The 15,097-nt window shown below is 43.6% G+C and overlaps 1 protein-coding gene across 1 annotated transcript; it reads left to right on the top strand.

Moving 5' to 3' along the window:
* Positions 1-1,290: 1,290 nt before the first annotated feature.
* Positions 1,291-14,823, top strand: LOC115145384 (NAD-dependent protein deacylase sirtuin-5, mitochondrial). Its single transcript, XM_065003221.1, has 9 exons — positions 1,291-1,350; positions 4,961-5,069; positions 8,022-8,155; positions 8,336-8,561; positions 11,170-11,260; positions 11,361-11,414; positions 12,445-12,568; positions 12,832-12,947; positions 13,344-14,823. The coding sequence occupies exons 1-9, from the start codon at positions 1,306-1,308 to the stop codon at positions 13,411-13,413; spliced, it is 969 nt and encodes a 322-aa protein (XP_064859293.1). The 5' UTR covers positions 1,291-1,305; the 3' UTR covers positions 13,414-14,823.
* Positions 14,824-15,097: the final 274 nt, after the last annotated feature.

The following is a 15,097-nucleotide window of genomic DNA, read 5'->3' as shown; positions in this document are numbered from 1 at the left end:
AAGAGACGTGTCAGGGGTGGACCCACCTGTCTTAATCAATGAGAGAAGATTTGAAATAGACAAGATGAACCAGCGGCATACACATTGTTGGATTACTTCATTAATTAACGGAGCACTTTCTACATCCAGGCACGCCACCTGCAACTGGACATGTTTGGCCAAATCAAGAATGACGATAGTATCGTCCATACCAGGCATTTGAAAAATCTCTGGCAACTATTTGTATAGATAAACCTGTAACTCCCAAGAATAACAAAAATCTTTTCTCACATGATCTGTTTGAACAATCTTTAGCTAAGGGAGGCCGTGTCCTCACTCACACTGCAGTACAGTAGGTGGCGGCGATGTATGCACCTAGTTGAGGCGATCCACCAATACAATTTTAAAACGTTTAGCACCTCAGAGGATTGTATTGTGTCTGTGGATAAAGTTGTGTGTGTCAACTGTAGGGATGCTCATGTTGCTGGGGATCGGAAGTGTCCGGTGCGAGATAGGCAGGTTGAAGAGCCCTCCCATGCCGTTGGCATGGTGCAGGAGCAGATAGGGGCAAAGTAGTGAGTGTAGGTGGCAGCTGCAGAGAAGTACAAGATCGTACAGCAAAATAGTTAATGGGGGGGGGGGGGGTAATTCTTATGATATATTGATGGTGCAATTTTTTCCGTTTAGAAACAGGAATAATGACGATCATTCAATGTAGTTGGGCCATGACTGCCCTCACACTTCCATACAGTAGGTGGCGGTGTATGCACCTGCAAGTTGGATGCGATCTGCCAACCCAATCCCAAAGGAGAAGAAGAGGAAGACATTTAAAATTACACACACATTTAAAACTAAACAGCTGAAACAGGGTAAGGAAGGACTTGGAGAAATTCAACATGCAAAATGTGTCAGATTAAATCTATCTGAAAGTTAATGGTATTTAATAAGGGCATATTAATGTTGTATGGCAATGCTTCTTTGGATATGCGAAACATACATGCTGATAGTAGCTTGAAGAATATCAACAAGTTTAACGTTAGCTAGCTAACGTTAGCTAACAGCTAAACGTGAGTTGCATTCCATAGATAGATGGCTATCTGTCGTATTTAGAGCTCACCTCAAGAGTACCATCTTTGCTTGCAAGTTGCATGAACAACACATAGTCTCGAAAACCCGACCCTGTTGCCTAGGGTCGATTTTTCGAGTCTAAAAGACTAGCGACCCCCTTTACGCCCTTAAATGCACAAGGGTCAAAGAAAACCAGATAGCGAGCTACAGTAGCTTGCTATGCATATTTACCCTTTGACGAGCCAGAGAGGTCTGCGCATGTCTGCAACGTTTCCAAGTTGTTACAGCAAGCAAGATCTCCAGGTACAACAGTTAGTTGGTTAGGTGACAACTCCGTGTGGTGTTTTGTTACAATAACCCCCTGCTTTCTTGATCTATGAGGTAGTAACGTGCCCAAAGTAGTTGTCCCTCTGTGGTAATTGAGTTCACTGTCATTTGCTGTGTCAACATCAATATGAGTTCTGTTGGCTGTCGGTTTCTGTCGAGACATTACTTGAATTTGTTTTGTATATCCTTCACATTCTTCAAGTTTAAAGTTGTATTAGTCATACGTACAGGACACACGTGGTATACGCCGGCCAATGAAGAGCTTACTTGCAAATTCCTTCTCCACTTTGCAACAATAATAGAAGATAAGAATACGAACATGAAGTAAATGGTTCAGTAGAATATTTTAGCATAAGTATAGTACAGGAGGGCACAATTTATACTCAAATATTGACATGTGTTTTGGGGAATTGGGGGACAAGTGTTTAAATGGTGCATTATTTAGCAATCGTAAGAGTCTGGTAGCAGCAGTTGTGATGTGTGAGAGCGTGCATGCATGTGTGCTAAGGTTCAGAGAATCAGAGCTGGTTGTCCAGTCAAGTTCAAGTGTTCAGCAGTCTTTATGGCTTGTAGAGAGAAACCCTCTCTGAGCCTGTTGGTGTCAGACCTCATGCTCTGATACGGTCTGCCTGACGGTAAGGGAGTGTTCAGCAGTCTTTATGGCTTGTAGAGAGAAACCCTCTCTGAGCCTGTTGGTGTCAGACCTCATGCTCTGATACGGTCTGCCTGACGGTAAGGGAGTGTTCAGCAGTCTTTATGGCTTGTAGAGAGAAACCCTCTCTGAGCCTGTTGGTGTCAGACCTCATGCTCTGATACGGTCTGCCTGACGGTAAGGGAGTGTTCAGCAGTCTTTATGGCTTGTAGAGAGAAACCCTCTCTGAGCCTGTTGGTGTCAGACCTCATGCTCTGATACGGTCTGCCTGACGGTAAGGGAGTGAGCAGCTGGGGTTTATGGGGCCCTTGATGATGCTGCGGGTCTTCCTCGGGCACCATTACGAGTAGATGTCCTGGATGGGTGGGAGCTCTTTGTGATGTCCTGGATGGGTGGGAGCATGCTCTTTGTGATGTTCTGGGCCATCTTCGCCACCCTATGGAGGGCATTGTGGTCGTGGACGGAGCCATTTCTGTACCAGGCCGTGAAGCAACCGGTCAGGATGCTCTCGATGGTGCAGTGGTAGTATTTGGAGAGGACCCGGGGTGGCATGCCAAATTTCTTCAGCAGCGTTATGAAGTAGATACGCTGTTGTGCCCTCTTGACGAGTGGTGGTGGTGGTGGTGTTGGTTGATGTCAAGTCCTCGGTGATGTGGATGGCGAGGAACTTTAAACTACTGACTCTACTGCAGTTCAGTTGATGTGGATTGGGGCATGTTCCCTCCTTGGCTTCCTGAAGTCAACAATCAACTCCTTTTGTTTTTCTGACGTTGAGGAAGAGGTGGTTGTCCTGGCACCACATGCCAGTTCACTTACCTCCTCCTTATTGGCTTAGATTTTTTTTGTTGGTTATCAGGCATACAACCGTGGTGTCGTCAGCAAACTTGGAGTTGGTGTTGTGCCACGCAGTCATGGGTTAACAGGGAGTACAGCAGAGGGATGAGGACACACCCCTGTGGGGCCCTGTGTTAAGAGTCAGTGTGGAGGAGGTGTTATTGCCAATCCAACCTGTGGTCTACACGTCAGGAAGTCCAGGATCCAGTTGCAGGTGCAAAAGGTGGTGTCCAGAGCCAGTGCTTGGTGTTGAGCTTGGAGGGAACAATAGTGTTGAATGCTGAACGGTAGTCAATGAATAGGATTCTCACATAGGTGTTCTTCTTGTCCAGATGTGATACGGTCGTGTGAATAGCGATGGAAATGGCATTTTCATTGGATCTGTTGGCGCGGTAGGCAAATTGGAGTGGGTCCTGTGTACCTGGCGTGCTGACCTTAATGTGGGTCAAGACCAGCCTCTCCAAGCACTTAATGATGACGACAGTGGTAAGTGCGATGGGGCGATTAGTCATTTGGGCATGTCACCCTTGTTTTGCTTAGGCACTGGGACAATGGTTGTGTCCTTGAAGAAGGTGGGGACTACAGTCTGGGACAGGGACATGTTGTAGATGTTCGAGACAATGCCATCTGGTTTGGCGGTTTTGAGAGTTTTCCTCATGTCAGCATCGGCGAGTGAACACACCTGGTCATCTGGAGCAATGAGAGAAGCGAGCATAGAATGAGTTAATCGTGTCTGGGAGGGAGGCTTCTGTAGGCACCACTCAGCTGGATTTGCCTTTGTAGTTTGATAGTCTGTAGTCCTTTCCACATGTGTCGTGAGTTTGAGTTATCAAACATCAAAGATTTTAGAGTTACAGTTCATATAAGGAAATCAGTCAATTGAAATATATTCATTAGGCCCTCATCTATAGGTTTCACATAATTGAGCAGGGGCACATCCATGGGTGGCCCTGAGAGGGCATAGGCCCACTTGGGAGCAAGGCCCAGCCGATTTATTTATTTTCTTCCCACAAAGTGGCTGTATTAGACAGAAATACTGTCCGGGTGTCTGGTCTCAGGCGAGTCCGCAGGTGAAGAAGCCGGATGTGGGGGTCCTGGGCTGGCCTGGTTACAGGTGGTCTGTTCTTGTGAGGCCGGTTGGACATTGTGCCAAATTCTCTTAAACGACATTGGAGGCAAATACAGCTCAAAGTTAATCAAGCATAGCTAGTAGCTACCGAATGTCATTTTCAATGAGTGTGGACATTTTACAAGTGAAAGGGAACGAGAGAAATTGTGCAAGTGAACAAAGTTGTGATGCATGCTTTTCTAAAGGAAGAGCAGAGGGGAGAAGAACGGAAGAGAAAATAAAACTCTAGTTGGAAGCACAGGGAAGGAATGGAAGCTGTACAGAACTCATCAGAGCTCTTTGACTTCTGGCAGAATAAGATATCTGAGGGCAAACATTGAGTAGTGAATTGCATACAAGTGCAACTTCATCGCCTCATTTTGCGCCGCAAAACAGAGACTATGGACTCCAGCTGTCTTCCGTTGTGCTATTTACAAACAAACGTGGCTCAACTTTTCCGGGGAACTACGTACTGTAAGCGTCATAATGTCAAATATTGTGACCGATGAAATGAAGAACGCAGTCTGCTTTATCTCAAAACGAATTGCACAAGTTGACTGCAGGTATTAACTTAAGTATCTCCAAATTTTCTAATTTTTTTTTGACGTTATTGAAAAACCATCCTGTGGCTTTTTCAAAGTTACCCTGGAATACGGTATATAAGGTATACCACCCAAACCTATTAGCCATCAGGATACTAGGAAGAGGAGGCCATGTAGGCAGTCTTTTCAGCCTAGCTTGGAGTGCCCCTTTCCTTCCTCGTCACTGGCGCAGTATTCCCAATCTGGGATGCTGAGAGACGTGTGTAGCTTCTGATTCATGATCCAGAAGTGTTTGTCGGTTTCAAGGAAATGATTGAACCAACATGGAGTAAACAAAGTAATAACAGAAAAACAGCCGTTAATAAAAAGCGAAGTCGAGCAGGAACCGGTAAGACACTAGCCCTCCTCAGGGCCGCCATCTTATCTTTTTCTTCTTGTTCTTTTTCTTAGTTAACCCTGATGATTGTACGTCAGTTCACCAGCAGAGGCGTCACCTCTCATCTGTGTGCCCGATTTAAAGAGACCCAGAACAGACCGGTCATGGCCAGACCCAGCTCAGGTAGGACTGTGTTGGTGTAGTACACACACTTGTTTTTCTATCCTCGTGGGAACCTAAAATTGATTTCTATAAAAAAAAAAATTTCTCTAACCCCTACACTTAAACCCTAAAGCTAACCCTAATTCTGAACCCTAAACCTAACCCCTTAGCTTCTTAACATAGCCTTTGTCCTCGTGGAGATGTGGGAAATGTCCAGTGGTGTTAAGTACTGAAGTAAAATACTGTACTACTTAAGTAGTCTTTTGCGGTATCTTTACGTTAGTATTTATATTTTTGACAACTTTTACTCTACGTTCCTTTACTCTACGTTCCTACTTTTTACTCCCTACATTTTCCCTGATACCCAAAAGTACTTGTTTCTTTTATCAAGAGAACATGCCTGGTCCTCCCTACTGCCTCTGATCTGGAGACCCACTAAACACAAATGCTTAGTTTGTAAGTAATGTTGGAGTGTGCCCCTGGCTATTCTTCATTGAACAAAAACAAGAAAATTGTGCCGTCTGGTTTGTTTTAATATAAGGAAGTTGAAGTTGGAAGTTTACATACACCTTAGCCAAATACATTTAAACTCAGTTTCACAATTCCTGACGTTTAATCCTAGTAAAAATGTCCTGGCCAGCCTTAGGTCAGTTAGGATCACCACTTAATTTAAGAATGTGAGGCAGATGTCAGGAGATAGGTTTGAGCAGAGGGAAGAGATGATAGGATGGAAGAGGAGAGATTATAGCAGCGAAGGTTTTATTTGGGAAGTTTCATCACATTCCCAGTGGTCGGAGACTTGGAAGTTTTCAAACTCAAAAAGATGATTTGGTAGCATTGCCTTTAAATAGTTAAACTTGGGGGGTCAAACAGAACTTGAGGGTAGCCTTCCTCAGGAAAGGAGCTTATCAAGGCATCCACATGATGAACTCTGGGAACCTGGAGGCGATAAATGATAAGGATGTTCTTCCTGGTAACTGTGACAGCATGGAATTCAAAGGAGGCGATAGACAGATGGGTAAGGGGAGAAAGAGAATGACCACTTGGGAGAGATGAGGATCCCGGTGCCACCACCCCGCTGACCAGAAGCTCTCGGGTTGTGCGAGAACACGTGGGCGGACGAAGAGAAGCAGTAGGAGTCGGTGTTGTCTGTGGTGATCCATGTTTCCTCAGTGCCAAGAAGTCGAGGGACTGGACATAGGCTCAGATGAACTCTGCCCCACAAATGTTCTATAGGATTGAGGTCACGTGGGCTTTGTGATGGCCACCAGAACACCTTGACTTTGTTGTCTGTAGGCCAATTTGACAGGCAGGCTACTTGCAAAGGAGAGAATGCAAGTGGTCATTGTCCATTTGAAAAGACCCATTAGCAAGAATCTAATTGACTAAAATGATTAAAATGATACAGTACTGCTGAGGTAGGCTAGCTGGCAGTGGCTGCGTTGTGACTTTGTAGGAGCTGGCAGTGGCTGCGTTGAATGACACTACACTAATCAATTTCCGTTGAGTGTAAAGTTTCTCAATGATGCCATCTTACGTTTTGGTTTCTGCTAACCAGTCCCTCTAGACAGCAAAGCACCCCCACAACATGATGCTAGCCATCAAACCCCACAACATGATGAAAATGTGATACTACCCCCACAACATGATGCGAAAGTTCTATTCAGTGCGTTCACGGTTGGGATGGTGACTCTTCGTTAAGGACGACAAATAGCCTAGCCCCGGTAAATTTTCCCTAAGACTAAAACAGTCTAAACTACACAATTATCTTGGATGGTCATTATGGCCAAATAGTTATATTTTTGTTTCATCAGACCAGAGGACATTTCTCCAAAAACTACCATCTTTGTCCCCATGTGCAGTTACAAACCGTAGTCTGGCTTTTTTATTGTGGTTTTGGAGCAGTGGCTTCTTCTTGCTGAGCAGCCTTTCAGGTTATGTCGATATAGGACTCATTTTTACTGTGAATATAGATACTTTTGTACCTGTTTCCTCCAGCATCTTCACAAGGTCCTTTACTGTTGTTCTGGGATTGATTTGCACTTTTCACACCAAAGTACATTCATCTCTAGGAGACAGAACGCATCTCCTTCCTGAGAGGTATGACGGCTGTGTGGTCCCATGGTGTTTGTACTTGCGTACTATTGTTTGTACAGATGAACGTGGTACCTTCAGGCGTTTAGAAATTGCTCCCAAGGATGAACCACACCTGTGGAGGTCTACAATTGTTTTTCTGAGGCCTTGACTGATTTCTTTTGATTTTCCCATGATGTCAAGCAAAGAGGCATAGAGCTTGAAGGTAGGCCTTGAAATACATCCACGGGTACACCTCCAATTGACTCAAATGATGTCATTTAGCCTATCAGAAGCTTCTAAAGCCATGACATAATTTTTGTGAATTTTCCAAGCTGTTTAAAGGCACAGTCAACTTAGTGTATGTAAACTTCTGACCCACTGGAATTGTGATACAGTGAAATAATCTGTCTGTAAACAATTGTTGGAAAAAATTACTTGTCGTGCGCAAAGTACATTTCTTAACCGACTTGCCAAAACTATAGTTTAAACAAGAGAATTTTGGAGTGGTTGAAAAACAAGTTTTAATGACTCCAACCTGTAAACTTCCGACTTCAACTTTAAGTATATTTAAGCATTTACATTTACTTTTGATACATAAGTAGATTTGATACCAAATACTTTTACTCAAGTAGTATTTTACAGGGTGACTTTCACTGCTACTTGAGTCATTTTTTATTAAGGCATCTTTACTTTTACTCAAGTAGGACAAAAAAAACTTTTTCCATCACTGAATTTGTCTCCACGAGGGAGAATTATCCTTATTTGACTAACATTGTGGGGACTTTTAGGAATTTCAGGGCCCCACAAGGATGGAAGAACAAGACACACACACACACACACATCTGTATTTGTATGTGTGTTACTTTTTAGTCTTAATATTTTTGTCTGTGTTTTCAGACCTAGCAGCGTTCCGAGAGGTGTTCTCGAAAGCCAAACACGTGGCCATCTTGACGGGAGCAGGGGTTAGTGCTGAGAGTGGGGTCCCAACCTTCAGAGGAGAAGGAGGCTTCTGGAGGAAATGGCAAGCCCAGGTAAACACCCCAAGAATGCATCCTAAATGGCAGCTTATTCCCTTTATAGTGCACTGCTCTTCCCCTTTGTCTCCCTCCACCCTCTCCTCCTCCTGTCCCGCCCCTCTCGCCTTGTTTCTCACTCCCCCCTTTTCTCTATCACTCTGTTTTTCATCCTCACTTTGTCCCCCCCCAAATCAGGACCTGGCCACCCCTGGTGCGTTCAGTCAGAACCCATCCAGGGTTTGGGAGTTCTACCACTACCGCAGGGAGGTGATGCTGACGAAGAGCCCCAACTCGGCTCATGTGGCCATAGCAGAGTGTGAGGCCAGGCTGCAGAAACAGGGGCGCCGCGTCACCGTCATCACACAGAACATCGACGAGCTACATCGCCGAGCCGGATCCACCAACATTTTGGAGATGCATGGTACTGTATCCATGGCTATGTCACCCAGACTGACTTTCACTGTCCTGACTAGTTAGCTAGTAGATCCACGGTAATAATTCAATGGCACTTTCACTGTGCCTGTGTCCCAAATGGCACCCTATCCCCTGTGTAGTGCACTACTTTTGACCAAAGCCCTACATATGGTGTCATCTTCTAGTGCACTATAGGGAATAGGGATGCCATTTGGACCGGACTAGCGAGTAGTTGTATTGGGGGACTCATGTTGTTATTAAAGTGTTTAAAGAAGATTGTTGAAGGCCAGTTTATAGTCGACCATCTTGGGTACTCAGACTGGTTTGTAGATAATACAAGCTTTCAGACTACGGATATCTTGGTCGACCATCTTGGGTACTCAGACTGGGTTGTAGATAATACAAGCTTTCAGACTACGGATATCTTGGTCGACCATCTTGGGTACTCAGACTGGGTTGTAGATAATACAAGCTTTCAGACTACGGATATCTTGGTCGACCATCTTAGGTACTCAGACTGGGTTGTAGATATACCATACAAGATTTCAGACTACGGATATCTTGGTCGACCATCTTGGGTACTCAGACTGGGTTGTAGATATACCATACAAGCTTTCAGACTACGGATTTCCCAGAGAAAAAAAAAATACATATATATCTTGGTCGATCGAGAGTCGCCCTCTGTTCTTTCGACCAATCACTTGGTCGAAATGTTTAAACATATTTTTCCATATATAGAGCCACACCCCATGTGTTTGAATAGAAGCAACTACATATGCACTGAGCTTGTGTGACGCTATAAGCACACGTTTGATTAAATAATTAAGACACACAAATAACTCAGAGCACAATGGTCACGCGGTGTTAAAGAAAGACAGCGAGTGCCTGTGTGACTGGCGCACGTTGTCTCGCTCTCCTCACTACTGCAGTGAAAAGGCACCACACCACAGTAAGTGTTTATTGCGCTCTCCATGCTGAAGCTGTAACATCATTTCAGCCATTTAGTTGTTTCTGACTGGAAAAAGTTATTTTAATTTGTTTAGGAAAAACAAAACCCTATTCCCTCAACCTTTGCTCTCTTTATGTAAAACAAGCGGTTTATTTATTGTTTAGGCTAATTATTCAAAGCTCCCGTTTTATTTTATTTAAAAACATACATAGCGAAAGGCTGCAATTCTACGCCGCACTGAAGACTGTTTCAGAACCACGGACAGCGACCGTATCCAACGGGGGAGAAAGTGCATTTGTTATAAAATAATATTTGATTTATTAGTGTTTTACCATTTTATTTTTTCATAATGTATAGAATTCCATTATCACGGTCTGGAGTGATGGACTGTGCCATCCCCGTGGCCTCCACAATGGATTAGTCCACTGAGGCAGACTGCCATCCCCGTGGCCTCCACAATGGATTAGTCCACTGAGGCAGACTGCGCCATCCCCGTGGCCTCCACAATGGATTAGTCCACTGAGACAGACTGCCATCCCCGTGGCCTCCACAATGGATTAGTCCACTGAGGCAGACTGTGCCATCCCCGTGGCCTCCACAATGGATTAGTCCACTGAGGCAGACTGTGCCATCCCCGTGGCCTCCACAATGGATTAGTCCACTGAGACAGGCGCGAATCAGACAGGTGTCCTGTGTGCCATGAAGAAGAAATAAATTGCGACTAAAATAATCTCGGTCGACCAACAGCCTATCGAACAAATAATCGACCAGTCAACTAAATGGCGTCAGACATATTTCAGACTTGAGTACGTGTTCTATAACGTTTTTGTGTGTGTGTGTAATTACACACCCCCACACATTACCAGTCAAAAGTTTGGACATACCTATTCATCCAAGGGTTTTTTTTTTTTTTTTACTATTGTAGAATAATAGTGAAGACATCAACAATGAAATAACACATATGGAATCATGTAGTAACCAAAAAAGTGTTAAACAAACCAAAATATGTTTTATATTTGAGATTCTTCAAAGTAGCCACCTTTTGCCTTTGATAGCTCATAAAGCTGATAATTGTGCATGTGACTTGATGTGAATAATGATGAGAGCCCAGTAATTGTTACTTTGTGTTTCTAAAATCTCAATTGTTTCCATTTCTATAGTAAAAAGGCAGACATTTGAACTATATCTGAATATTTTTGCATATACTGTAGCCAATGTTTCCATAACTGATCACATTTCTGTAGGATATAATTTAATGCCCATATGAACGAATATTTTAGGCCGTAGCCTATTTTAGGCTGTGGTTTAATGAAAAGCAGCGAACAGACATTCTTTAATAAGCTCCATCTCGACGTATTGTACAAACCGCGTTCCTCGTTTTGCTTGACAAAATGCCATGTAAGCTCTCCTCTGTCTTTGTGACCAGGCTATATGAGTTGTGGTCATGTTTCTCCTCTGTCTTTGTGACCAGGCTATATGAGTTGTGGTCATGTTTTATTTCCTACTCCCGCTCTGTGACCACAGGCAGTTTGTTTAGAACCTGCTATATGAGTTGTGGTCATGTTTTATTTCCTACTCCCGCTCTGTGACCACAGGCAGTTTGTTTAAAACCTGCTATATGAGTTGTGGTCATGTTTTATTTCCTACTCCCGCTCTGTGACCACAGGCAGTTTGTTTAGAACCTGCTGTATGAGCTGTGGTCATGTTGGGGTTAACCACAAGAGCCCCATCTGTGCTGCCCTGGAGGCAAAGGGTAAGTCAGTCAAACTCGGGTCAGCATTTCCTTGGTGTTGTTACATTTCCTTGGTGTTGTTACATACAGTAACAGTATTTATTGCCATCTTGCTCTCTCTCTAGTGCTCCAGACCCCAACACCAGTGATGCTCAGATCCCTCCTCATGACTTACCCAGGTGAGACCATGGATTTTTGAATTAGAATACTTAGTAATAATAACTTAAGAGGATATCTATGGGTGGGACAAACTCGCTTACGTCTTGTTTATACAACGGGTGGGTCGAATCATGATTGGTTAAAACTGCATTCCAGCCGGTGTCTATTCCACCAGTTGCCAACGGCTAAAGTTATGACATTAAAATACCTATTTACTCTGTTCCATCTAACTGCGCAATCCACTCACTGTCTCATCAGCCCAGCCAGTCAATTTATAGACTTGGATCTCCACTATAAAAATTATCTAGACTTTCTCACATTTCTTTTAGACTAACATTTCATTTTCTACAGGAGATATTTGTATAAACCTCGCTGGCTGTCTCTGACATTTGCAACATTCTTTAAATATTCAAATTCGATCTTCTGCTGTCTCATAGTAATGAACGTGACGAGGCAGGCAGCATTTGTTGGCCAGTCGAAATCATGAATCAGCTGGTATCATTTGTATGGATATATACACACTCATTTCAATTAAACAAAGGTCAAACGAAACACAGCTAATATGCAGTCTTTCCAGCTTCAGATTGAAGTGATTGTGTTACTGTAGCTGTGTTGTTGGCTAGCTACGGTGTCCTGACAAGTGAGCACATTTAGAACGAACCGACTGAACAAAAAGACTGAACGACAGGGTTGCATCTCTAGCAACCCTTGCTTTGTGTTGGGATTATATCTTGTAGAAGGATGAAGTAGTATGAATAAATTAATCAAAATAACGTTTTTAATTCAAATATGTCAATCATTATTTGAGTATGTTGGTAGCCCGTTGTATAAAAGTGATAATGCCCTCGAAAGCCGGTGTTTGGAGGATATATTTTTGCCACACCCGTGCCGATAGATCCTCCAAACAGAGGCTTCTCTTCTTCTCTTCTCTCATTATCACTTAATTAGAAATGTTATGATTTCTGCAGTTGATCACAATCGTATGAATTCTTTTAGATCGTCATGTAGGAAACACGTTTAAGTGGTCTAACTGTGTCTGCGCCTCACCAGGTGTGAGCAGGGTGGCTGTAGTGGTCTGCTCAGGCCTAATGTGGTCTGGTTCGGGGAGACTCTGGACTCAGACATCCTGACTCGCGTTGAAGAGGAACTAGACCTCTGTGACCTCTGCCTAGTGGTGAGTGCGGGTGTGTGTGTCTGTCCATTCTGTCTCTGTGACCTCTGCCTAGTGGTGAGTGCGGGTGTGTGTGTCTGTCCATTCTGTCTCTGTGACCTCTGCCTAGTGGTGAGTGCGGGTGTGTGTGTGTCTGTCCATTCTGTCTTTGTGTCCTTTTTAATGCGTGATTTTTTAAAATGAGACCCCGAAGAGATTTCTCTACCATGTAAAAATAGATCATAATAATCACAAGATGATATGTGCGTCTTCCTCGTGTGTTTTAGGTAGGTACGTCCTCCATAGTGTACCCAGCAGCCATGTTTGCTCCCCAGGTGGCTGCTAGAGGAATACCTGTAGCTGAATTTAACATGGAGGAAACACCCGCCACCATGCGCTTCAGGTAATAAACATACTGTAGTCCAGTTTCTCCTAGTCCCGGGGACCCAAAGCGGCTAGAGGGATACCTGTAGCTGAATTTAACATGGAGGAAACACCCGCCACCATGCGCTTCAGGTTATAAACATACTGTAGTCCAGTTTCTCCTAGTCCCGGGGACCCAAAGCGGCTAGAGGGATACCTGTAGCTGAATTTAACATGGAGGAAACACCCGCCACCATGTGCTTCAGGTTATAAACATACTGTAGTCCAGTTTCTACTAGTCCCGGGGACCCAAAGCGGGGCTTTGTTTGCCTAGCAATAACATTCCCTATATCCCACGATTGGGAAACATTGCTGTCGCTTCATACTAATGATTCCCTATAGCATCCTTTAACACCTGTGTCTCTGTGTGTTGCAGGTTCCACTTCCAGGGCCCCTGTGGGACCACCCTGCCCCCTGCACTGGCACGCCACAACAATGAGCCCTGACTTCCCCTGGCTGAGCCATAGCGCAGTATACATAGACCAGACTCTAGTGCTGGATGGGTGTGCTCAGGGGTGTATTCATTAGGGCAAAACATTTAGCAACAGTTAACGTTTTGCAACACAAACAAGCCCTTTATTGGACCATTTCAGGTTAGTCGCTCTTCGTTTCAGCCATCTGCTTCTGTTTGGTTCCTAAAGAATACACCCCAGTTTTGTGAATGTAATGTATGCTATAGAAAACAGACTGTGCTGACAATACCAGACACTCCCTAGGCTACCACTCTGGATTTGTGTTATTGCATGAAATGACAACTATGTTTAAAAAAATAAAATCACATTTATCATGGCACAATGTATCTCAAGCACAATGATTCATTTTCCATTTGCCTTGGCATCTTCATCCAATATCAATGCATTATATCATGGTGGTCGTTGCATGTCAGATGGTACTTTTATCATATGTATAGATTATATATCAAAATGTGGAAGGTTCATATCTGACCATAGATGCATTGTAAATGCTTTTTAAATCAGGTGTGTGTTGGCAGTAGAGGGCAGTGTTTAGCTATATTTGTGATTGTCTTTGTCTACAGATTCACTCCTACCTTCTGCATCTTCATTGCCTGTTCATTGTAAAAGAGAATGTGTTCTCAGTAACCTACCTGATAATACATGAACTCTTATGGTCAGTTTGAGTGGTTCTGAAGCCTGGTTGTACTTTACTTCTGACTATTCTATTCGTTCATTGGTGTGTCCGTGCCTTCAGGATGACTGGGTTAGGGATGGAGTAGGGGTTATGATAGCAACTACTCCATTTCTAGTGATGCTGTGTGTCAGTCTGTGTGTTATTTTGCAGAGGGCCATGTTTATGTTATCACATTGTATTAGACTGTTTTAAGGACAAAGGGAAATTCATTGATGAACAGAAATACCAGGTGCTGTTGCTTTTTTAAACCTGTGTTTTTTTGCCTGCATGACATGTATGAGATTGTGTGTCAAGCAGTCACCATGTGGATGGGTGTGTGTTCATTGTACTGTCAGAGGAAATGTACACTACCGTTTTAAAAGTTTGGGGTCACGTAGAAATGTCATTGTTTTTGAAAGACGAGCACATTTTTTTTTTTATGTCCATTTTAAAATCACATCAAATTGATCAGAAATACAGTGTGGGCATTGTTAATGTTGTAAATGACTATTGTAGCTGGAAACGGCTTTTATTTTTTTAATGGAATATCTACATAGGCGTACAGAGGCCCATTATCAGCAACCATCACTCCTGTGTTCCAATGGCACATTGTGATAGCTAATCCAAGTTTATCATTTTAAAAGGCTAATTGATCATTAGAAAACCTTTTGCAATTATGTTAGCACAGCTGAACTGTTGTCCTGATTAAAAGACAAAATACAACTGGCCTTTTTTAGACTTGTTGAGTATCTGGAGCATCAGCATTTGTGTGTTCGATTACAGGCTCAAAATGGCCAGAAACAAACTGAAGATCTCCCACAACGCTGTGTCCTCCCTTCACAGAACACGGCAAACTGGCTCTAACCAGAATAGAAAGAGGAGTGGGAGGCCCCGGTGCACAACTGAGCAAGAGGACAAGTACATTAGTGTCTAGTTTGAGAAACAAGTCCTCAACTGGCAGCTTCATTAAATAGTACCCCCAAAACACCAGGCCACACTGGC

Source organism: Oncorhynchus nerka, linkage group LG17 (assembly GCF_034236695.1).
Source record: "Oncorhynchus nerka isolate Pitt River linkage group LG17, Oner_Uvic_2.0, whole genome shotgun sequence".
Taxonomy (NCBI): domain Eukaryota; kingdom Metazoa; phylum Chordata; class Actinopteri; order Salmoniformes; family Salmonidae; genus Oncorhynchus; species Oncorhynchus nerka.
Note: the sequence above shows the minus strand (reverse complement) of the source record. Positions and strands in the feature narration are given on the sequence as shown.